Consider the following 27,105-nt stretch of genomic DNA (forward strand, 5'->3'; position numbering starts at 1 on the left):
AACGAGCAGAATTTTTACTCTGCTCCTTATTAAATACTGCTCGCAATTTCGTAGCTTTCCGTGAAGGTAACTTTACATGTTTGGCTTTCAAACATTTTAATCATAGGATTTTTTGTTCTAAAAAAAAAAGCCATTTTAAGTGCGTTCTTTGATTTTATTTTTAAAATTAAATACGTTTAAGTAAGGCGATATTTTCTATGTATTTTCCCATCTCATACTACTCAAAGCCGAAAGCTCTGTGCATCAGGTTTACGGTTTCAAGGTCAGAATCAAATGGTAACGGTTTTGTGTCGCGCTTAGTGTTCATAAGGCGCATCTTTGCAGAGACAGGTTCAATGAATTGCTGTTGGTGTCGTTATTGAGTGCCGTCAGGAGCTGAGATGGTGGTGGTTGGGGGGGGGGGGGGGCACTTTGGGATGGCAGTTCAACACCTCTTCTAGGTACAGAAAGAAGAAAAAAATTCCCAGTTTCACAGGTGTAACTATTCGCAGGTGTGTATAACAAAAAGGTGACCACCCTGGTTGACAAAATGAGAAATCACCCCAATCCCATTAGTCTAGATGACACCAGTTTTACAATGCAAACTCGAATGAAATTAATTAAGTATATCAACGTGTTCATATTCCTGATTTACACAGGCCAATAACTGCACCAGATTCTAAATACACCTACAAGGGCCTTGTCAAAATGTCACAGCCCCACTCGCTCTGAAAGAATAGATTCGCGAAGTTTACATATTTATACATAACAAAGTGTAGAAATAAGAAGAAAAAAAGAGTGCAAACGAATATGGTTTCCTTTTCTTGTTGTTTTTCTGATAGTTAACAAATTATAAATGATATTGAAATTGCTTTGGGTGGGGGGGGGGGGGGGGGTTCTAACTCAGAAGAATATACCTCGTCAGAGTTTTGAGGCTTTCATTTCTGCTCAAGCAAGCAGTAGCAACAAAGCGATGAACAGCCATACTGATACTGGCGTCATTAGAGATTTAACCTATTGTGAGTGGCGCCAATATTTCTCGCAATCAAGCGCCTGCAGAGAATGACCAACTAACTGTCTTGTTTTGTTATCATTTATGTCGTTTTGTTTTGGGTTTTTTTTTTGGGGGGGGGGGGGGGGGTTGTTGTTTTTTTGTCTTTGTTTATTTTTTATCTTTTGTGTTGTTGCTGTTTCGGGACGGATGTGAGGGGTTTAAGGGGGGGGGGGGGGTGTGGGGGGTGGGGGGTGGGGGGGGGGTGGGGGGGGGGTGGGGGGGGATGGGGGTGGGGGTTCTTTGTTGGGACTTTTTTTTTGGGGGGGGGGGGGGGGTTGTATTTTTTTAAGGGGTGGTTTGTTGTTTTGGTGTTAAGGGGTTTTTTTGTTTTGTTTTTTGTTTTTTGTTTGTTTTTTTTTAGGGGGGGGGGGGGGGGTTCTTTTATATGTTTTTTGTTTGATTCTTTGTTGGGTTTTGTTTAGTTTTGTTTTGTTTTGTGTTTTTTTTTCTTTAAAGGAGGTTTGTTGTTTTGGTGTTTTTGGTTTGTTTATTTTTTGCTTTGTTTTTTGTTTTATTTCTTCGTTTTTTGTTTGTTTGTTGTTTTTTTTTGTTTGTTTATTTTTTATTTTTTTTTTTTGGGGGGGGGGGGGGGGAGGGAATTCTTTTATATTTGTTGTTTTTTTTTTACTTGATTTATTTGTTTTGTTTTATCTAAACTAAACTTGTCAGCTGGTAACTGTAGTTTCATAAAGCATACAATTTCTGACATTTTTATAAGAATTCAAAAAATTTCTGTAATACAGATACGTAACTAGAAAAAAAAAATATCAAAGAAAACTAGCATTTTTATCTTCCGTTTTCCAATAATCTCGACACTTCTGTAATCACAGTGGATATTGTGTCAGTCGATCTCCAGGAGGATTTCCAAAAAAAGGCGACATACCTGAAAAATATCGAGTTAAATGATTAAAATAGAGCCTCCTCTCTCTCTCTCCCCCCCCCCCCCCCCCCTTCCATTCCATTCCCGGAAACAAATATAGATGCCTGCCCCACTCATTCACATTCATTGTCTCAAGCCTCTCCCCCCCCCCCTTCCTTCCATTCGAACAAATAAGGTGCTGCCCTCATATTTATCATTTGTTCAAGCTTTTGTGTTGTTTATTTTCTTTTTGATCGTGTTAGTGATTATCTTTTTTTTTTACCGGGGACGAGGAGTTGGGACTAGAATTTTTGTAATACGTTATGCTGCTGCTGATGATGATGATGATGATGATGATGATGATGATGATGATGATGATGATATGAATGTAAATAGAGAAAATATCACTACGAATATTGACTATGACACTTATTTATGTATTAGACATTTAATACTCAATGTTATCAATTAACATTGAATTTTGATTATAAAATTTTGATAAATTGTATCTATGCATGAAGGTAACACAGAACCTGTTAGCTTTTAAACGATAATAATAATAATAATAATAATAATAATAATAATAATAATAATAATAATAATAATAATAATAATAATAATAATAATAATAATAATAATAAAAATAATAATAATAACAATAATATAATAATAATAATAATAATAATAATAATAATAATAATAATAATAATAATAATAATAATAATAATAATAATAATAATAATAATAATAATAATAATAACAACAACAATAATAACATGATAATAATAATAATAATAATAATAATAATAATAATAATAATAATAATAATAATAATAATAATAATAATAATAATAATATAACAACAATAATAATATGATAATAATAATAATAATAATAATAATAATAATAATAATAATAATTAATAATAATAATAATAATAATAATAATAATAATAATAATAATAATAATAATAATAAATAATGATGATGATGATGATGATGATAATAATAATAATATAATAAATAATAATAATAAAATAATAATAATAATAATAATAATAATAACAATAATAATATATTATTAATAATGATAATAATAATAATAATAATAATAATAATAATAATAATATAATAATAATAATAATAATAATAATAATAATAATAATAATAATAATAATAATAATAATAATAATAATAATAATGATGAGAATAATAATAGTAATGAATACAAACTGAATGCGTTTTTAAAGCATAATGTTGCTTTATATTCGTGCGTGGCTATTAAATTAATTTGATTAAAATATTAAGTGAAGCCCTTTTCAGGCCCCATCAAGATGGTTTTGTGCAATTCGAGACTTCGGATGCGGGTGAAGGGATGAAGCGATTACATAAGGGGTATAACTCTTGTAATACAAATTTGGATGCTGGAATGTGATTGCTTCCCGTTATTGTTTCAACTTCAGATTGTTTTGACTACAAAAATCTGCCGTCCTTTAACAAAATACGTTCTCGTTCATGGTTTGTTTTTGTTTTTAATGTGTTTACGGAGCTTGTGATACATCTTAGTCAGTGAAAGCACCAGCAAAAAAAAAAAAAAAAGAAAATGGGATAAAAATAAAAGAATTTTAGATTTGCAATTGAAAGCAAAAGAGAAACAGTACGACAAATGGAAATTGTTCGATAGATGTAGATTCCAAGAGCATAGCATCACTGTATTTAATTTGAGATCACCTAAAAGTCTCATCCAGACATCAGCACAGGGTCCCAATAAGAGGAACACACTCAAATGTTTAAAATGTATGTTGAAAGAATAATTATCAGTACATTACAGAGAGATGATTTACAAGGGAAAAAATATCACCTCCCAAAACTAACACTATACATTTGAGTGTGTCCATAGTGGTAATGAACCGAAACCGCAGAACAACTGGATGAATGTTGCATTGTGGGACGTCTGCCGGGCGGTTTCGCAACTGTTCATGAATAAGGCAACGATTTTACCACTAGAAGCAACTGCTGCCGTTCAAAAATGATGTAGGAGGTCATCTACCTCAGGGACATAATACATCTGATTGAGTGATGTTTTTTTTTGTTGTATTTTTTGTGTGTGTGTGTTTTAAAAAAAAAATGTTTCGTTTTATAAGGGTTTTAAGGCGCTTGCAAAACATTTAGGTCATTTTCAGTAAAAAAAAAAAGGAATAAAATTATCGATTACAATTAAAGCGACACAGAAAAAGGAAAACAAAGGGGAATTTGTTCGAATAAGTTTGTTTTTGTTTACATGTTTTTAAGGGTTTTACGGCGCTTGCGACGCATTTAGGTCATTTCAGCACCAGGAAAGAGGAAGAAAATGGGATAGTCAAAAGGGTGTATATTTGGAATTGAAAGCAGACAAGAAAAAGTAAGACAAAGGAGAATTGGTTCAAATAGGTTAAATGTAGATTTAAGAATACACTATCATCAGTGCACTTAGTTTGAGGTCACCTACAAGTTTCACCCAGGCACAAGCACAGGATCACACGGAGAGGAATACACTCAAATGTTTAAAAACCATTGCATATCTAAAGCAAAAAAAAAAAATATCTTAAATAACAGAGATGATTTACAAGATCATCTCCCAACTATACATTTGATTGCTTCCCTCCCAGTCAAAGACTCCGGTCAGGGCTAGGACAAAACTAAGTAATCCCATTCCAAGACAAAGACAGAAAGCAAAACAGAAAACTGATATAGGGGATAGAAGACACAGGGCGACCTCTTGCCCACCATGAGAGGTCAAATGCCACAACCAGTGTTCGAATAGGGATAAGATGTGGATTCGAAGAGCATACAAAACACGTAGTTTGATGTCACCTAAAAGTCTCATCTTGACACCAGCACAGGCTCCCACTAAAAGGAATGCACTCAAATGTCTACAGAACATGTCCACAACAGAAAACTTGACTAACAAAACATAACAGAGAAATAATTAACAAGGGGGAAAAATCATCTCCCAAAACTAATACCCAACATATGACTGTGACCCTCCGAGCCAAGGACTTCAGCAAGGGCCGAGACAAAACAAGATTATCTCATTCCAAGACAAAGACAAAAACCAACTCAGAAACCAGATATAGGCAGATACAAGACACAGCATGCGACCTCCTACCCACCATGAGAAGTCAAATACCCTATCCAATGATTGTTTTAAAGAGATTTACGGCGCTTACGACGTATTTAGGTAGTTTCAAGGCCAGTAAAAAGGAAGAAAATGGGATAGATAGTCAAATTATAGAATTACAATTAAAGCACCCAAGAAAAAGTAAGAGAAAGGGGAACTGGGACTAAATAGGGATCAGATGTTTTTGCAGTTTTGTTTGTTTTTGTTGTTAAGGCTATTACGGCGCTTGCAACACATTAAGGTCATATCAGCGCCAGTAAAAAGGAAGAAATGGGATAGTTTGTTTGTTTGTTTTTAAGGGTTTTACGGTGCTCGCAACACATTAAGGTCATATCAGGGCCAGTAAAAAGGAAGACAATGGGATAGTAAAAAGTTCCAGAATTACAATTAAAGCACCCAAGAGAAAATAAGACAAAGGGGAACTGTAAATAGGGATCAGATGTAGAATCCAAGAACATACAATCAATGTACTTAGGTTCAGATCACCTATAAGTCTCATCGGGGCACAACACAAGATCCAACAAAGAGGAATACACTCAAATGCTTACATTATACATTCACAATAATAAATATAATAATACGTAACAGAGAGATGATTTACAAGGGAAAAAATATTATCTCCCAAAACAATAAATTGACTGTTTGTTTGTTTGTTTGTTTTCAAGGGTTTTCCGGCGCTTGCAACACATTAAGGTCATATCAGCGCCAGTAAAAAGGAAGAAAATGGGATAGTAAACGTTCTAGAATTACAATTAAGGCACCCAAGAAAAGGTAAGACAAAGGGGAATTGGTTCTTGTTTGTTCTGTTTTTAAGAGTTTAAGATATAGGTGTATAGAAGACACAGTAAGTGCCTCCCTGCTCACAATGGGAGGTCAGGAACTGTCCCAGAATACACAGTAAATCCTCCCTGCCCACTATAGGAGCATCCAACGATTGAGTGACCTTTGACATTTCTTTTACTCATTAACAAACACAGGTAACACTACAATGAGTAAAAATTGATTTAATGAGGTTAGATTCCATTCACAGTATTATTGTCCAATTTGAAAAGTAGAATAAGGTAAATAAAATGTAAATAATAATAAACTATTTTAGGCAGTATCAAGCAATAATAGCATATTATGTCGTTAAGTTTATAGTAATTTACTCAAATCGCAAAAAAGCAAGCCACTTTCATTCACCCTTCAAATTCCACTCACGATATCACAAACATGAAACAAAGATTTAAATAATAATAATCATCGTCATCGTTCATAATGATGTTTTCAAATATGAAAGTGTATTGAAACATCCCACGACTATGCAAGACTTCGGTAATTTGTATGACATGTTTGATTAAGAGACATTTTTGTTTGTATACTATTAATTTTCCCTTACTTTTTCATCAAAAATATTTCCATTTATTAGGGGATGGATGAAGAATAAAAATCTAAAAATTCAAATGTTTTGTTTGTTTTTTTTAAGGAGTTTACGGCGATTGCAACACATTTAGGTCATATCAACGTCAGTAAAAAGGAAGAAACTTAGATAGTAAAAATATTATAGGAGTACAATTAAAAGGACTTGAGGAAAAAGTAAGACAAATGGGAATGGTACAAATCGGGCAGATGTAGATTCCAAGTGCACACTTTCAGTGTACTTAGTCTGAAATTACCTGAAAGTCTCACCCAGACACCAGCACAAGATCCCTCTAAGAGGAAACCACTCAAATGTTTACAAATCATATGTTAAAAAAAAAACCCAGCAAATAACAGAGAGATGATGTACAAGGAAAAAAATATCATCTCCCAAAACAATAACTATACATTCGACTGTTTCCCTCCCAGTCAAGGACTCCGGCCAGGGTCAGAACAAAACCAAGTAATTTCATTCCAAGACAAAGACAGAAAGCTTGTTGGAAAACAGATATAGCGAGATAGAAGACATAGTAAGTGGCTCCCTGCCCACTATGGGAGGTCAGGAACCCCACCCACTAACAACTCAAAAGAACCTTGTAACAAAGATTGACTTTTCCTGGAGGTTTTCTGCCACCTCCCATGAAGTCATATGATAGCAGATGTGTGATTGATTCTACAAAGGAATGATGAAAAGAAAGATTCTGAAAAATCTGGTTTCGTTATCATCACCATCATCATCATCGAGAATAATATTTTCGACAGTGATGATAACAATGTAACAAAATCAATATTGACAATTATATCTTAACCATTGCAGCATTCTGTTTCGTGTGGTCGTTGTTTTCTTTATGCTATGTTTTGTTATTTCTTGTCTTTTCTTTTTTTTTTTTCTTCTTTCTATTTCTTTCTCGGGGCAGATTTTTAAGGCTTTTGTGACACTTTAGTGTCATATCATTATGAAGAAACTTGTTGTGATAGTCAAGAAGTATTGGTACATAATCTATGCTTATCAAAAAAAAAAAATTATAATAATAATAAACTTTAAAAAGACATTAAAAAGAAAGATAATTGTACGGAGAAAAAAAGTAGATTCCAAAAGCATCCTTTTAAGTCCAGCCAAGAGGAACGTAATAAAATGCTTTAGAGCAATTATTTACAAGAAATCCTATACCTTCCCCCCCCCCTCCTCCCTCCCCCCCCCCCCCCCCCCCCCCCCCCCCCCCCCCCCCCCCGGGAGCGGCGACAGATGTAAAAATATTGTCATAACTGAAATATAGAAAATTTAAGAGGTAGCCAATGTAAAGTATATGCGACCAAAAAGTCAATACCATAGGTATAAATCTTTCTAGGATTTTTATGATAAATGGAGATATCTAAGTTAACACAACCCCTTTCGTTTTCCCTTAAACAATAACGCTCTTTTAAAAAGCCATTTTCTTTTCACTATCCGTGTAAATATAGCTTGCGATATTATCTAAAGCAAGAGAAAAAATACAAAATTAAATAATAGGATAATAACCAAAAGTAAGTAGGACAACAACAAAAAAAAAAAAAGATTCATGCACACAAAAAAAGAAAGAGAAAACAATCAGGTCTCTAACCAGTGTGTACCCAGGTATCATAGTAACAATCAAACTTCACGTAGTGGAAAAAAAACGTAAAGAAAACAATTCCAACTGAAAATGTGTTTGTGGTGACTTGCGATTGCTGCTGCCTGACTAATAAAAACAGTACAAATTTGACTTTTATAAACACATCAAATTAAAGAGAACATTTAATTGTTATGAACATCTACAACAACAGTCCTTGGATGAAATCATGAACCTCACTGCTTAAACAGGTGACCGCCGTACTCTGGATAAAAAACTTGTATTTAAAAATTTGGCCAGAAAACTCATCTTGATCAAAATTTGAATGACGAGTTTATTGGAAAAAATTTTAAATACAAGTTTTCCCAGAGCACAGCAGTTAACTGGTTTAAATTGATTACATTTAAGATCACCTAGGATTACACAAATTACATCATTTTTATCAATCGTCAATCCTAGGATTACACAAATTACATCATTTTTATCAATCGTCAATCCTAGGATTACACAAATTACATCATTTTTATCAATCATCAATCCTAGGATTACACAAATTACATCATTTTTATCAATCGTCAATCCTAGGATTACACAAATTACATCATTTTTATCAATCGTCAATCCTAGGATTACACAAATTACATCTTTTTTATCATTCGTCAAACTTGTAGGAAGAGCGTGATTATTCTTTTTCGTCTCTCAAGGAAGAGTGTGATTTTCGAATGCAATCGTAATATTAAAAACAATGTCCACATAATCATTTACTTCATAAACCCTTGGTATTTTTTTTTTCTTAGTTAATCGGCTGTTGCAAAGTTTTGGGGGTTTTTTAGGGTTAATATGGCGCTTGTGACACACTTAGGTCATATCAGTGCCAGTAAAAGGAAGGAAACAGGGAAAGTAAAAAAAATTATTGATGTACAATTAAAGCACCCAAGACAAAGTAAGACAAAGGGGAATTGGTTCAAATAGGGGACAGATGCAGATTCCAAGAGCACGCCATCAATGTACCGTACTTTGTTTGAGATAACCTAGAAGTCTCATGGGGTTTTTTTGTTTTGTTTTTAAGGGTTTTACGGCGCTTGCAACACATTTAGGTTATATCAGCGCCAGTAAAAAGGAAGAAAATGGGATAGTAAAAAGTTCTAGAATTACAAATAAAGCACCCAAGAAAAAGTTAGACATAGGGGAACTGGGAACAAATAGGGATCAGATGTAGATTCCAATATCACACTATCAAAGTACTTAGTTTGAGACCACCTATAAGTCTCATCAAAACACAAGCACAAAATCCAACAAAGAGGAATACACTCAAATGCTTACATTATAAATTCAAAATAACAAATATAATAATACATAATAGAGAGATGATTTACAAGGAAAAAAATATCATCTCCCAAAACAATAACTGCGCATTTGACTGTTTCCGTCCCAGCTAGGACTCCGGCCAGGGCCAGGACAAAACCAAGTAGTCTCATTCCAAGACAAAGACAGAAAGCATGTTGGAAAACAGATATAAGGGGATAGAAGACACAGTATGTACCCCCCCCCCCCCCTGCCCAAGTATCATGGGGAAGGTAAGAAGAAAGGGAACACAACGAGATACTAATATAACATGACAGCCAGAAATCTATACAAAATATTAAGTTTTAGAGTTTATATAATATATAGCCTGTTAGAACCAACTTTTTGTAAGGGAAAACGAGAGGGAGAGAGGAGGGGGGTATAAAAGAAAGATTTAAAGGAAGAAAATATTTTAAAACTTTACAGTCTTTCATGAAGATAAATGTCAACGCTCATCATGTTCTGCCCCTTCACAATCTTGATCATACTGTAAGTTTTGCATGCCAGTATTGTTGAAACATATTACATGCACCTAATAGAAATAGAAAAAAAGCAAGACAAAAGGGACAAGATCAACAGAGACCAGAGCTGCCGTACTCTGGAAAAACACATATTTAAAAATTTGGCCAGAAAACTCGTCCTTCAAATGTTGATCAATTTAAATGACCCTCATCTTGGCAAAAACTGTCAAACCTGAGCCTTCGCGAAGGGGGAATAGTATCTTTCACAAAGAATAAATCCCTCTCAGTAAAAGAACCTAAGCTGGGCCCAGACGAAACCCCATTTCAATGGTCTCATTTCAGAACATTGGGTACAAAGACACAGGAAAGTACAGCAAGGGGTGAAAGCACATGTGGTCCGACATGGAACCCCCTGGCACACAGGCAAAGAATCCCTTCCAATTTTATTTTTTTTTAAAGGTTTTTTGGCACTTGCGACACATTTAGGTCATTTCAGCGCCAGTAAAAAGGGAGAAAATGGGATAGTCAAAAGACTAGAATTTCGATTAAAAGCACACAAGAAAAAGTAAGACAAATGAGAATATTTCAACTGGGGAACAGATGTAGATTCTAAGAGCACACTATCAGGGTACTTTGTTTGAGATCACCTAAAAGTCTCATCCAGACACCAGCACAGGTTCCCACTCAGAGGAATACACTCAAATGTCTACAGAATATAGCCAAAACAGAAAACATAACCAACAATATACAACATAGAGATGATTTATAAGGAAGAAAAAAATATATCCCATATCTCACTAGCTCCCCCTCATATAAGGTCTCCGACAAAGGCCAACACAAAACCAAGCAATCCCATTCCAAGACAAAGAGAGAAAATGAAAGCAACTTAGAAAACATATATATAAGAGGATAGAAGACACAGCAAGTGACCTCCAGCCCACCACGAGAGGATCCCGGCCAAGAAGAAGGGACGAATATTTGGGACAGAAGACACAGCAAAGTTAGACTGATATAGATCTCCCTGACCAAAGGGCAACCATTCTGAAAAGGTCAAAGGATCTCCCCTATCGATTAACTTTTAATTATTCATATCACATGGCAGTCAATAATACATTTATGAGGGCATTAGAGAATTAAATCATAATCAAAAACATTAAATATAGCATTTATTTCATTAAAAGGAAACTCAGTTATCATTTAATATAACCAGAATAAAAACATTACAGAAAAATAATTGTTTCCATTTGTTTTATGTTGCTCCTTTGACGTCACTCAAACCCGAACAAATTAAAAGGACAGACTAAAAATACAGGAGAAGGCAGAAATGTTTATTTTTATTGTTTGTAAGGGTTTTGCGGTGCTTGTGACACATTTAGCTCATTTAAGCACCAGTAAAAAGGAAGAAGATGGGACAGTAAAAAAGTGATAGATTTACAAATAAAAGTGCAAAACGCACAAGAAAACTTGGACAAAGGGAAATTGCACAAATAGGGAACAGATGTACATTCCAAGAGCATACTACCATTGTACATGGTTTGAGATCACCTAAAAGTCTCACCCTAACACTAAGAGCAACACACTCAAATGTTTACTAATCATATGATTCGAAGCTTCGGCATACGCGCTATATAAACGTACATTTATTGTTATATATGTTCAAAAAAAATACTGAACATAACAGAGATATGATTTAAAAGGAAAAGAATATCATCTCCCAAAACTATAACTATATATTCGACTGTTTCCCTCCCAGCCAAGGACCACAGTCAGGGTCAGGACAAAACTGATCTCATTCCAAGACAAAGACAGAAAGCAATTGGAAAACAGATGTAGGGGGATAGAAGACACAGTAAGTACCTCCCTGCCCACTATGGGAGGTCCGGAACCCTACCCAGGAAGGCGGAAAGCAGACAGAGGAACATAAAGAGTCAAACTATCAAAATAAATGGAAACAAGCAAAAGCAAGATTAACGAGATTTTGTTGTTTTCGAGGTATTTTACTCTTGGGAAACTTTTGGTTTAATCTAGCACCCCAAGTTTATCAGGGTTGCTATAAGTTAGGGTTGCTATAAGTTGAGAAACTTTAGCACCTAGGAAAAGGAAGAAGGTACACATTACAACAGGAGAGATTTAGAGTCAGTGTTTGCAATACGTTTGGATCAAAGATACCCAAGAAAAAAGAAAAAGAATACAGAGAAGAATAGACACAAGTAGCTTCCATTGGCAATCTAAACCACCTGTTTCACACAGATGATGGCATGGGAACCTCGCCAAAGGGAAACACTCAGATTGTCTCCATGTTAAAATCTCCATTTGTTTCCATTTTGGCAAAAGATCTCAGCCAGAGCCAGGACGAAACTAAGTCATCTTATTCTTCAACAATTAAGGGAGGAAGGCTACATTGATAACGTATAATATAAGTTAGGAGGCAAAGGAGACCACAAGAGATAACATTAACATCCCTGGCCACAAAGGTAAAAATGGTAGGCCTCAATTTGATTAAACTAAAATACTAAAGAACATTAATCAAAACATTATATATTTATTTTGCCAATAAGTTAACTCATTTAATTATTAAATTGATAACTTCTCCACAAAGACATGCTTTTTATATTCATTTGTTTATTTTGTCACAGCCCTGTGTATTATCCAATTCTATCTTCAGGAAGGGAAATAAAATATGCATGTACCTGTGCTCACATCACTTTTACAAGCAGTCGTGCATACATACAAACACACACACATACACACGTGTACACACAGACACAACATGTCAATTACATACATCCATACAACATAACTCACATCAAAATTCAGACACACAAAAATCATTTCAGTGGCAAACGATCACGAAGACACACACACACACACACACACACTCACACACAGACACACACACACAAACACACACACACACACGCACACACACACACACATACACACACACGCACACACAAACACACAGACACACACACACACACATACACACACACATACACACATACACAAACACACACACACATACACACAGACACACACACAAACACACACACAGACACACACACGCACACACAAACACACACACACATACACACAGACACACACACACACACACACACACACGCACACACACGCACACACAAACAAACACACAGACACAGTCACACACACATATACATTCATATCAGCAAACTTACTTTTGAAATCACAACCCTTCATATAAAATTTAATAATAATAATAATAATAATAATAATAATAATAATAATAATAATAATGTTGTTTGTTTGTTTTTAATGGTTTTACGGCGCTTGCAACACATTTAGGTTATATCAGCGCCAGTAAAAAGGAAGAAAATGGGATAGTAAAAAGTTCTAGAATTACAATTAAAGCACCCAAGAAAAAGTAAGACATAGGGGAACTGGGAACACATAGGGATCAGATGTAGATTCCAACAACATACCACCAATGTACTTAGTTTGAGATCACCTATAAGTCTCATCCGGACACAAGCACAAAATCCAACAATGAGGAATAAACTCAAATGCTTACATTCTACATTGAAAATAACAAATATAATAATACATAACAGAGAGATGATTTACAAAGATAAAAAATATCATCTCCCAAAAAAATAACTATGCATTCGACTGTTTCCCTCCCAGCCAGGACTCCGACCAGGTCCAGGACAAAACCAAGTAATCTCATTCCAAGACAAAGACAGAAAGCAAGTTGGAAAACAGATATAAGGGGATAGAAGACACAGTATGTACCCCCCTGCCCACTATGGGAGATAATAATAATAATAATAATAATAATAATAATAATAATAATAATAATAATAATAATAATAATAATAATAATAATAATAATAATAATAATAATAATAATAATAATAATAATAATATCTTTGACAATAACCACAATATTTTGAATCTATAAAACGTATCAGTTCATGACAAAAATAATGGGCTGTGGTGGATATACTATCCAAAGTAATCGACCTACCACCATATCACTTTTAAAACTTTTTACACTCAAGCTACAGCTTGTCATGCCATGAGCATATGTCAAATGAATTTTTATTTCACATTTGTTTAGGTAAAATGAAAGTTATCAAATTGGTCAAAAATAAAATACAGAAACATTTGTAATTTAAAATAGCATGATTCCACTCTCCTTTTATGTGGTCTTGTCGTAGTGGACAAAGGGTAAATCAATCTCAACCATGTCAAAACAAAAATCATTGAGCATTTTATCATCTACTTATGCACAGAGCATTGTTAGTACGAGCATTTAAATTTTCCAATTCCAATATTATTTGCATTGCAATTCGATTTATCAAGATAATATTTCTATTAAGCCACGCAAAAACATTCAATTTATCATTTTCAAATATACTCACAATTTATTTTTTTTTAAAAGAAAAGAAAAGAAAAAATATTTATAAAAGTTTAAATCGTGTCAGTTGATAATATTATACATTCCTTTGTGTAATCTTATCATCATATATAACTGTTGTACAAACGACATTTTCTTAAGTTTTACTGCAGCGAAAAATGATGTTGATAATCCATTACAAAATCAACAGGAATCACCTTAAGGGCCAAAATAAGCAAATAAAATTGACCAACGGCTAGCTTACCAAAGTTTTGATAATAATAAATTCATTAATCATACAAGGGCTGTATACAAAGGTTAAAAGTCTCACAGCGCATCAAGAATATCTCAAACACATCAGGTATGGCTCCTTGAGTTTTACATGCATAGCCATAATTATTTAGAGTCAACATAATTGTCTATTCATCACTAAAATAAATGTTCCAATAATGAAAACATGGCCTTGAAAATAGACTAAACAATTGAGGTGAAAGATGCCATTTTCAACAAATAACATTAGTCACGGAATTTTATGATTGGTTTCATTATAGATATCCTCATTGTTGTTAAAGAGAAAATACTTGTAATACATTTTTTTATAAATGAAAGAAAAGAAAATTCATAATGAGAAATACTAGATTTCCATGAATTTTTATTTTGATGTGTTTGAGATTTCTCAGTTTCACCATGAATTCTTTGTCCAATACAAATCACATTCAGAAAATATTTCCATTTATCATATCCTCAAGTGTAGCGAAAATACTCATTGGAGTATTATAATATACATATATTCAGTTTATAACATAAATTCATCTAATTTTACTTGGACTTGGATATCTATTGTGAATAAATATTTACTATTATCTACATTTTCTTCCCAACATAATTTGAAATTCAGTTATACCAGCTATTTCATTTTAATTTAATTCTAGAATGAAAATTCCATCTTGGTTATTTAAAAAATCGTTGACATTTAATTGTAAATTTGCTAATCTATTTTCATGACCTACAGTGTTGACAACACTTTTGAGGCCCGACTTGTTCGGGGGGTTTTTTTTTGTGGTACTATGATTATTATGATCATTTAAAAGTGTGTAAAAAGGGGCATGGTGACATAGTCAAAAGATTACAGACCTGGAGTTTAAATACGTTCAAATGCGCCCAGGAGGTTTGTTTGTTTTGTTTTTAAGGGTTTTACGGCGCTTGCAGCACATTTAGGTTATATCAGCGCCAGTAAAAAGGAAGAAAATGGAATAGTAAAAAGTTCTAGAATAACAATTAAAGCATCCAAGAGAAAGGAAGACAAAGGGGAACTGGGAACAAATAGGGATCAGATGCAGATTCCAAGAGCAAACCATCAATATACTTAGTTTGAGATCACCTATAAGTCTCATCGGGACACAAGCACAAAATCCAACAAAGAGGAATACACTCAAATGCTTACATTATACATTAAAAATAACAATAATACATAACAGAGAGATGATTTACAAGGAAAGAAATATCATCTCCCAAAACAATAAATATGCATTTGACTGTTTCCCTCCCAGCTAGGACTCAGGCCAAGGCCAGGACAAAACCAAGTAATCTCATTCCAAGACAAAGACAAAGACAGAAAGCAAGTTGGAAAACAGATAAAGGGGATAGAAGACACAGCAAGTACCTCCCTGTCCACTATGGGAGGCGCCCAGGAGGGAATAAGTTAAATCAAACAACAAAATAGATCCAAGACCAATATATTCCTGTGTCTGTTTTGTTTGTTTTGTTTTTAAGTGTTTTACGGCGCTTGCAACACATTTAGGTTATATCAGCGCCAGTAAAAAGGAAGAAAATGGGATAGTAAAAAGTTCTAGAATTAAAATCAAAGCACCCAAGAAAAAGTAAGACATAGCGGAACTGAGAACAAATAGGGATCAGATGTAGTTTCCAAGAGCATAGCACCAATGTACTTAGTTTGAGATCACCTATAAGTCTCATCCAGACACAAACACAAAATCCAACAAAGAGGAATACACTCAAATGCTTACATTATACATTGAAGATAACAAATATAATAATACATAACAGAGAGATGATTTACAAGGAAAAAAAATATCATCTCCCAAAACAATAACTATGCATTTGACTGTTTCCCTCCCAGCCAGGAGTCCGGCCCGGGCCAGGACAAAACCAAGTAATCTCATTCCAAGACAAAGACAGAAAGCACGTTGAAAAACAGATATAAGGGGATAGAAGACACAGTATGTACCTCCCTGCCCGCTATGTTCCTGTGTCTAATCTGAGAACTAAAAGTTCCACCCAGAACCGAACAAGGCAGCTGACAAAGGGGCACATTTAAATGTTAATTTTTCTTTTTTTTTTTTTATTAAGGGTTTTACAGCGCTTGAAACACATTTAGGTCATATCAGCGCCAATAAAAAGGAAGAAAATGGAATAGTGAAAATATTCTAGATTTACATTCAAAGCACCCAAGAAAAAGTAAGACAAAGGGGAATTGGTTCAAATAGGGAACAGACGTAGATTCCAAGAGCATACCGTCAATGTACTTAGTTTGAGATCACCTTAAAGTGTCATCCAGACACCAACAAGGATCACTAAGTGGAATACACTCAAATGTTTACAAATCATAATATGTTAAAAATAAAAAATAACAGTACATAAAAAAGAGAAGATTGCAAGGAAAAATATATCATCTCACAAAATTAACTATACATTTGACTGTTTCCCTCCCAGCCAGAGTCGGGACAAAACCAAGTAATCTCATTCCAAGACAAAGACAGAAAGCAAGTTGGAAAATAGATATAGGGGGATAGAAGACAGCAAGTACCTCCCTGCCCACTATGGGAGGTCAGGAACCGCACCCAGGCAAACTTAAAAAGAATATTTCAAATATTTAACGCAGACATAACTCAAAAATATATATCTTTTCCTAAGTAATGATACATTCAATTTGAAACAACATCATATCTTTTTTAGTCATCTTGTACCATGTAACAAATGTATATCATAAAACGGAGGAACAAAAGTTTGAGATAAAATATGGATATTTACATCAAATTCAAATCAGTTCAATAGTATAATTAAGATCATATAAGGACAATTTAAATTCATATAAAACAATTCAGGATCGATCAAATGCAAATAAAAACCCACTTGCACATGAGATATAATCATCTAAAAACAATACTTTCATGACCTAATAATGAGAGTTTTATCTAGGAGCATTATTCAATTTAATATTATGCCTATTCTACAAATAAAGGAAAATTAAAAACTGCATAGAATCTGAGCAAAGTCATTATAATGCATCATAAACTCTCAATGAAAAATGTATTATTCTTGCTCAAAAAATAAATTTTAAAAAAGGCAACCAAAGATAAATAATGAATTACAAAAATGAGAAGGGCATAAACGGTCGTATCATTCTTTAAATTTGAGTCCTAAACAAACAAGTATACTGCTCGACTATGGGACCCTACTCGTTGAAATACACATTTCACAGTAATAGAAACGGTTTAGAACAAATCTTCCAGTTTAATTCCTTTTTTTTATCATCACTCTCGCATTTTTGCTTGAACACTTCTTTTGTAAACAGGGATCTAGCTAGATTCATTAAGTCAGAGAGTGAATCTTTGAAGCAAACACAACATTTTTCAGTAATAAACAAATAAAAGTCACAATCATCTTGTATCTGAATGCAGACTTTTTCCCCTCTTAAAACCCCTTGTTTACTACATTTTAGGACATGCATGAAATTCATTAATTTAAGAGCTGTAAATATCTGTAGTTGGTAAAAAAACTAACCATACATTACATTTTCCCTCCATGCTAGGGTATCCGGCCTGGGCCAGGACACAGCCAAGTAATCTCAACCCAAAACAAAGAAAGGGTGTTGGAAAATAAATAAAGGGGGATAGAAGACACAGAAAGTGCCCCCCTGCCCACTATGGGAGGTCAGGTATCCCACCCATCAACTCTTTTAATTGCTTTTATAAATCAATCGTGTAAGTTTAGGAGGAAAAAAAAAAACAATATAAAAATTAACTTCAAGAAGATGGGTTACAAGTTAGCTCTTGAACATTGGGCAAACCTCAATGAAACCATCAGAAGTAAGAAACATGGCGACTGCTTCTTGTAAAAGCAATGATTACTAGTGAGCTGTTAATATGAATCAACCTTGTAAAATGAATCTTTCCAAAAATACCTGCTGAACAGTCTTAATGTATTTCGTGATAAACCACATTGGACGTGTAATCAGGATAAGCTTATAAATTGGGAGATAAATTGTTTTTGTTTGTTTTGTTTGTTTTTTTTTTTGTTTTTTTTGTTTTGTTTTTTTATTTGGTGGGGGGGGGGGGGGGGGGGGGGGCTTACAGCGCTTGCGGCATTTCAGTTCCAGTAAAAAAGAAGATGACAGAGGAAAAGTGATAGATCTGAGGTTAAAAGCAATAAAGAAAAACTAAGACAGGGGAGGGGGGGGGGGGGGGGGGGGGGGCTGGTTCATAAAGGGAATCAAAGATTTGATGAACAATCTACCAATGTGCCTATTCTAACAATACCTAAAAGTCTCGTCCAGGCACAGACAAAGGATACTGCTATGAGGGATACACTCATATTTATAAAAAGTACACTTTATTGAAAACTATTAATTACGTAGTACATGACAGAGAGGAGATTTACCAGGACAAAAAAAATAATCTCTCAAAAGAAAGCTACAATGCATTTGATGCTACAGATCCCTCTCAGGACCAGGAAAAAAAAACTGAGCAATGTCAATCCAGGAAAAAGGGAGCATAGCAACATGAAAAGGGAAAACAGATAAAGGAGGATAGAAGACACAGAAAAAGTGGCATCTCCACCAAACATGGGAGGTCAGAGAACCATCTGAATAGATGGGAGATACTTTGGTCCAGTGTACCTGAATGTAACTACAATAGAGCTTCAAAATTGTAAATATCAGAAGACACGAAATTCATCCCAATTGTCGAGACTTCCTGATCAAATTAGGCTTGATAAAAACTCACAAGTAGATTAAGATACTAATTGTTTAAAAAACGTATAAATTGTAAAGATAGCAAAATATATAAATATATAAATATGGTAAGAGATTCAGGAGAGGTGGGAAAATGAATTGCCTTTTTTTGGATTTGCGGGATAAATGTTTTTTAACAAAAAGAATGGTAAAAGCCAAAACTACTCAGGGAAAAAAAACCAAATAACAATTCCAGAACCAACATGGATAAGTAGTAGAAAACAAACAAATGTTATAACAATTGGCAGCACGCCAACGTTGATCTTTGAGCAAGGAAAGTAATAGTGAAATGGTTTTCTTCAATAAATCGTCACATTAGCTATCTCAATCTGAAACTTAAAAATAACAAATATTACCACTTTTATCACACTGAAAATTTAAATTTTAAAATTATTTTTTTTTTTAAACATAGCTTAAAACAAGGTTTACTTTTAAACTTGGATACTTAAGTTTAGTTTTAGATGCGTGTATGTTTGATGTATTAAGTTTGGACAGCTGATTATTATTATTTTTTTTTTAAAATGCATTGTGCTCAACTTTATTTTTCAGTGTGATAAAAGTGGTAATATTTGTTATTTTTAAGTTTCAGATTGAGATAGTTAATGTGACGATTTATTGAAGAAAACCATTTCACTATTACTTTCCTTGCTCAAAGATCAACGTTGGCGTGCTGCCAATTGTTATAACATTTGTTTGTTTTCTACTACTTATCCATGTTGGTTCTGGAATTGTTATCTGGAATTATCTGGAAAAACAAATAACAATTCCAGAACCAACATGGATAAGTAGTAGAAAACAAACAAATGTTATAACAATTGGCAGCACGCCAACGTTGATCTTTGAGCAAGGAAAGTAATAGTGAAATGGTTTTCTTCAATAAATCGTCACATTAGCTATCTCAATCTGAAACTTAAAAATAACAAATATTACCACTTTTATCACACTGAAAAATAAAGTTGAGCACAATGCATTTTTTTAAAAAAATAATAATGATCAGCTGTCCAAACTTAATAAATCAAACATACACGCATCTAACACTAAACTTAAGTATCCAAGTTTAAAAGTAAACCTTGTTTTAAGCTATGTTTAAAAAAAAAAAATAATTTTAAAAATATATATTTTTTAACCAGGAGAACTAAAGTTATATTTCATAAATCCTGGCAGGACTCAAATTACACTCGCGTCACAGGTATGACAGAACTTAAAATTAAAATGAAACCAAAAAACAACAACAACTCCGGGTCATAAAAAACAAATCGCTTGCATTTTTAATTTAATGGTGGTCTGTTTGATGGAGAGGATAAAAACTGATGAATATCATAAATGTTAACTAAATATTTATTGCACATCAAAAAAATATGTGAATCACCATCTTTACAGCTATGCTACTGCATTCGTCATTTATCCTTTCTAATTAGTTATTTTTTAAGAGAAAAATAAAATTGTTATATCATAAAAAATATAAAATAAAGGTGGGACAGATTTTTTCTCTTTTTTCTTATATCATAGCCTATTTAGGGATAGTTTTGCGTCTAGTTCCTCAGAAATATAGAAATGCCAGTTTTCACAGCCTTGATTTGGTGAGGTATGGCAACCCTTTTATATATATATATATATATATATATATATATATATATATATATATATATATAATATATATATATATATATAATGTAAATTTTCACTCACATTTTTTTGCCGAGACGACTCGTTTCTGTGTTCCTTACACTTCCTCAGTCGGCATAATCCATTTGCAAATGGATTATGCCGACTGAGGAAGTGTAAGGAACACAGAAACGAGTCGTCTCTGCAAAAAAATGTGAGTGAAAATTTACATTATATATTAGCTCTAACCACCATTATCGAGCACTTTACTTTCGTACCTACAAGTACCCACCAACACTCATAAATATATATATATATATATATATATATATATATATATATATATATATATATATATATTAAGAAATAATAATGTAGAAGTTGAAGAAGGTTACATTTTGAATTATTTCATGATCTTGTGTTTATAGACACAGAAACGAATCGTCTCGGCCACAAAAAATGTGAGTGACAATTTGCATTCTATATATATATATATATATATATATATATCAAGACCGAAGGGCTAGAGCTCAGGTGGTCGCTGGTTCGGATAAGTATATATATATATATGTGTGTGTGTGTGTGTGTGTGTGTGTGTGTGTGTGTGTATTAAATATCAAATAAATCATAGATCTAAAATGTTTGTTTTTTTCCATTCACTCTTTAATCCAAGTGGATGTAAGAAAGACTGGTCAAAACGATGGAAGAGAGATAGATCTGTGAATCATTAAAACATATGCAATATGTTTCAAAACATGTGACATTCTGTATGAAACGGATTTACATTGAAATAAAAGTAACATGCAAACATAATCAGTGGATTTAAAACAAAGGTAATTTGCACTCAGCCCCCATTCATACCCCTTGCAGAGAAATTTGGGGCCAGCCCAATGTCAGACAAAATACTGAACTACAATCTTCATCTCCAATTAAATGTTAAAAATATCTGATTTAACCTCTGTAAAAGACCGCAGTCTTCTCAGAGGGGCGTTCATCAGATCAATGAATTATCATATATGAAATCAAAAATTGATAACGAATAGATAAATCAATGAATTAACAGATAGGGAACTAAATTGACAACACATAGACAGATCAATTAACACATATGGAACTAAAATTCATAAGTAATCAATTTTTTAAAACTTTAAAAAACCTTTTTAACAAATGATATCCAACAATAAACCTAAAATTTAAATAACGATATTTTTTTTTCTAGTTCAATATATGTAATATGAAATATTTGGTTTAACATCAGTTTCATAATGATTGCCTCTGAAAACAATCCAGCTGCTCTCCTTGATCTAATCAATGACGGGGGGGGGGGGGGGGGGGGGACAACTACGACAACAACAAAGATGATGATGATGATGATGATGATGATGATGATGATGATGATGATGATGATGATGATGATGATGATGATGATGATGATGATGATAAAGATTATGGTGCTCGTTTAAGATGACAACAATTACAAATTATATTATGCTTCAAACTTTGGTATAAAACAATCCAGTAAAGGCAGTCATTATGCTTTAAAATTGTACACAGCTGACACAATACGATTACTCGAGGTCTTATCTTTATGGGTTTTTTTCATTGTTGTCATTATTATTTTTCAAAGAGATGTGATCCTGTTTCTTTACAGAGTGTTGTCAAATTCTTTTAAAATAAATATTTTATAAAAAACAACACACACTAGTTTTATCTCTAATATTCAAAAATGTGTTAAATGACACATTCTGTTCTAATTACAGGTGATTTATTTGGTGTTCTTTAGTGAAATTATGACATCTATTGAAACACCCCTTTTACTCTGAACAAAATCTTACAAATTTGTTCAATTGCCCATTCATGTGAACATGAGAGTTATGAAAAAATATATAAATACATAACACCAACCCATTTATTGTCCTCAACTATAATTATTTCATCATATGCTTTCAAGATCATTTGGATTCCTCTTTAGAATACATCAGTGACTGACAAGGATTTCTAGTGGTTTGTGATAATTTGATTCCACAAAATAAAAATAACGTTTTAAAAAATGAAAAAAAGGTTTCGTTATAACTATAGCTAGTGGCAGTGGATAAAATACAAAAAAGGCAAATAGTACAGCCATATTATCATATTGTCATCATAATTTGATACTTGTACCTTTCAACAATATGTGTTACGATTCCCAAATTGCACCTCTCTATAGGGATGGCATTTTCATTGTCTAATGTGAAAGCTATATAGATCTATTTCTCTTTGATGAGAGATAGACTTAAAAAATAATTTGAAAGGAGTGATTTAAGTCTGATAAGCATTGTCATAAAGAAGGAAGGTTGTAATAAATGTCACCTCGTTATTTTGTACAATTTTTACACAAATTCACAATAAGAATGCGACTGTGGTTTTACATTTTCAAAGTTAGAGATATTTAAAATATATTGCTAAGAGACTCAATGCGGCATAGATTTTGAGAGGATTTTTCTCATTAAAATTGTACTTAAAAACAAGGATCAAATAAGGTCAGTTGACTTATTACATTGACACGTCTATTTGTTTTTGTTTGTTTTTAAGGGTTTTATGGAGCTTGCAACACATATAGGTTATATCAGCGCCAGTAAAAAGGAAGAAAATGGGATAGTAAAAAGTTCTAGAATTACAATTGAAGCATCCAAGAGAAAGTAAGAGATAGGGGAACTGGGAACAAATAGGGATCAGATGTAGACTCCAAGAGCATATCACCAATGTACTTAGTTTGAGATCACCTATAAGTCTCATACGGACACAAGAACAAAATCCAACAAAGAGGAACACACTCAAATGCTTACATTATACATTAAAAAATAACAAATATACTAATACATAACAGAGAGATGATTTACAAGGAAAAAAATATCATCTCCCAAAACAATAATTATGCATTTGACTGTTTCCCTCCCAGCCAGGGCTCCGACCAGGGCCAGGAAAAAAACTAAGTAATCTCATTCCAAGACAAAGACAGAAAGCATGTTGGAAAACAGATATAAAGGGATAGAAGACACAGTGTGTACCTCCCTGCCCGCTATGGGAGGTAAGGATCCCCACCCAGTGACACGTCTATGACATATGAAAATAAACAGAAATGAATATAACATTGTACCCCAATGTACTTCATATGATTTTCTATATATACTATTGCATTCATTTTTGTTCAACACTTTCATGATCTGCAACTATTGCTTACATAAAATATAATAGATGAGTTAGTTGCATTACCATTACGATATAAGACAAATTTATAGAGTTTCACAAGAAATCTATACAGCTCTTGTCCATTGAAGATCATGAAATGATGTGGATGTCATGCAGCAAGTCTGTCACTCAGAGATGGTGGATTATAATTATAAATTAGGAAGTTTGTCGCACTGATGATATAATACAAAAATAGCCAGTCATACTGAAGTTTCTCGGAAGACTCTTGTGGAGCTCTCTCCTTGCCTGATGTGGATGTAGCGGGTGGTGTCCACCTCTGATATTTTGACTTGCGTGTTGGGAATGATGATGTCACTGGTACCTGGCAGTGCAGACAGCTCAGCCTTTGGGGTTGGAGCTGAAACGAACAAAAGGGAGAAATCAAAATATGATACACAAATTTCAAAATATATGTTTCATGACAAAAATAAGAACATTCCTGCCAACTCGAAACTCCAGGGTAAAAAACTGGATTACACTTTTAAAAATTGGATTTTGACTTTAAAAAAACAGACAGTCAAAGTGTGCACGAAAATTATTTTGAAACATTGATAATAAAAAATGAGAGAAATCCCTGGAGTCGGCAAGTCTGCACAAATTGAATCGTAAATTAAGATTGCAATCTCTACTCAAATCAATATTCCTGGTCTTTTTTATTTTTAATCTCTTTATTACAATCAGTGAAATAGGACCAATATGGGGGGGGGGGGGGGGGCTATGAGGTTGTTATTGAAAATTATTACTTAGGAACTGATTACCACATTGCGACCTCTTAACAGAGGAGTGTAGGGGAGCAAATTGTTGAAATTGTATTTCTTTCAAGTACACAAAAATTGCAAGTGATCATTTGAAATTGCTTTAATAATACTAAATTAAAGCCGAAAGAAAGAAAGAACAGTTTTTATAAGGCAAAGGAGGAGTGACTTGAGTGGTGGTGTGGGGACAAGTGAGGGAAAGATTTGTCTATTAAACAAAGAGGTTGCTCCTATTGACTAAATTGTAGAGGGATATGAGAAGTATACATTGGTCATTATGAAAAGTATACATTGGTCATATTATGATTTAGATTTAAGCAGTACTACCCCCCCCCCCCCCCCACCAAAACTAAAAAAAACTCGGCTAAGTTGGGGGAGGGGGAAGGGGGCGAGTTTTCTTTATTTTATTATTATTATTATTATTATTATTATTATTATTATTATTATTATTATTATTATTATTATTATTATTATTATTATTATTATTATTAGTATTATTAATATTATTATTATCAATATTATTATTATTATTATTATTATTATTATTATTATTATTATTATTATTATTATTATTATTAATTATTATTAATTTTTATCATCATCATCATCATCATCATCATCATCATCATCATCATCATCATCTCTCAACAGTGATAATAGCATCTAGGCAAAGTATGTATAGATGATCTATAAGGGTAACTTGATTTTCAATAAATATACAAACAGAACCTCTTTTAGTAGAAATATTGATTGCATCCTATTATATATTTGGCAAATTTGATTTTTTGTAACACTAAGGCTCTGAAACCAATGGACCAACCATCACCAAATTTTGCATGATGTTTACAATTGACATGAAGATGGTTTGCATGTATTATGAGATTGATTAGACATCGTCTGCACCCACAAAAAAAAAAAAACAAATGCAGTCAAATCAGGTTGTTCAAACCATATGCTTTGTAGAGAATAAAAATTTCAATTGACTTTCAAAAACGTGTGGAGAAATTTGAAAATTGGGATTTACTCTTTTTTTATTTTAACATAAATCATATCAGAAATAGTGATTTATCTATAATGTCATGGCTAAAAACACCATTTTACATCTTATTTGATGGGCAACTATCTCCATTTCATCTTTGTAAAGCGCTTTCAGCATATTTAGTGGATATCGCGCTATATAAAAGCTCACGTATAAAAGCTCTTGTATAACTTTGACATTGATAGAATGCATGGAATAAAGTTTGAAATACTGGTACACCAAACACAGCATAACAACAACCAACATGAAACATGACATTTGGATCAAGAAAAGATTTTTTTTTAAAATAGTCACATTTTGAAGAAATATGTAAAAAATAGGCATCAAAGACAAAGACAATTTTAAAATAAAAACTTATATATAATTTTAAGAACTTGAAAAAATTCAAAATCATATAAAAGGTAGTGATACTAAATATATGGCTCTCACTTTTATAAGTTAAACCATATAAATACCCAAAAGGACATTAAGGGAATAGATACCCCTACAAATATATAAAATAATATATTATTGTCATTATCACTATTATTATTATTATTATTATTATTATTATTATTATTATTATTATTATTATTATTATTATTATTATTATTATTATTATTACTATTACTATTATTATTATTATTATTATTATTATTATTTATTATTATTATTATCATTATTATTAATATTATTACTATTATTGTTATCATATTATTGTTATTATAAGTTTAAAAACCTGAAGGGGGGCAACAACAAAAAATAATCAAGATTTAGGTTTTATTTATTAAAATCTGTAACATTTCTGAAAATACGACTTTTAATTACATCAGTAATTTCAAATGTTCTTGAAATGTTGCAGCTTTGAACAAATGTCATTTATAAAAGTTATAAACAGATACCCTATTTTAAAAGCTTTACTAAATGATTGAAAGTTTTCATTTACAAACAGTGAGCAATATTATGCTTGCTCATCATTTCATGCACAAAAGGAAAGGTTTGATCACTGTTCTTTGAAATCCATGATAGGATAGAATTTTAAGCCTTTATGATGAGCGATACAAGACGAAGAATTAGCGTCATTTTATGCTTAAAAAAGGGATTGACCAAAAAGTTTGGTAAATAAAAGACCTTCATCATATTTTCATTAAAGAAACAAAAATCGTGTAATAAAAAGCACAAAAAACAGAGAAAGAAAAAGAAGAAGACCCTGTATCATTAAAAAGTAAAAGTAAAAGATATTTGA

At 32.8% G+C, this 27,105-nt stretch overlaps 1 protein-coding gene across 7 annotated transcripts in view; it reads right to left on the reverse strand.

The window, feature by feature from the left end:
- Positions 1–8,820: 8,820 nt before the first annotated feature.
- Positions 8,821–27,105, reverse strand: part of LOC144965605 (inositol polyphosphate-5-phosphatase A-like) — a 72,866-nt gene continuing 54,581 nt past the window's right edge. For 4 of the 7 annotated variants that reach the window (XM_078901144.1, XM_078901146.1, XM_078901147.1 and 1 more), the window contains exon 19: positions 22,171–24,444. Coding sequence is in view for 2 of the 7 variants with exons in the window: in XM_078901146.1 (XP_078757272.1) it covers positions 24,287–24,444 (158 nt within the window). In the remaining 5 variants the exon portion in view is untranslated. Of the gene's footprint in view, positions 12,722–14,222; positions 17,049–22,170; positions 24,445–27,105 lie in introns of those variants that run through there. The other 3 variants (XR_013644068.1, XR_013644069.1, XR_013644070.1) reach the window with 2 other exon arrangements.

The sequence above is a fragment of the Berghia stephanieae genome, chromosome 2 (assembly GCF_034508935.2).
Source record: "Berghia stephanieae isolate SIO BIC M18660-M18661 chromosome 2, UCSD_Bste_1.3, whole genome shotgun sequence".
In the NCBI taxonomy this organism is placed as follows: Eukaryota; Metazoa; Mollusca; class Gastropoda; order Nudibranchia; family Aeolidiidae; genus Berghia; species Berghia stephanieae.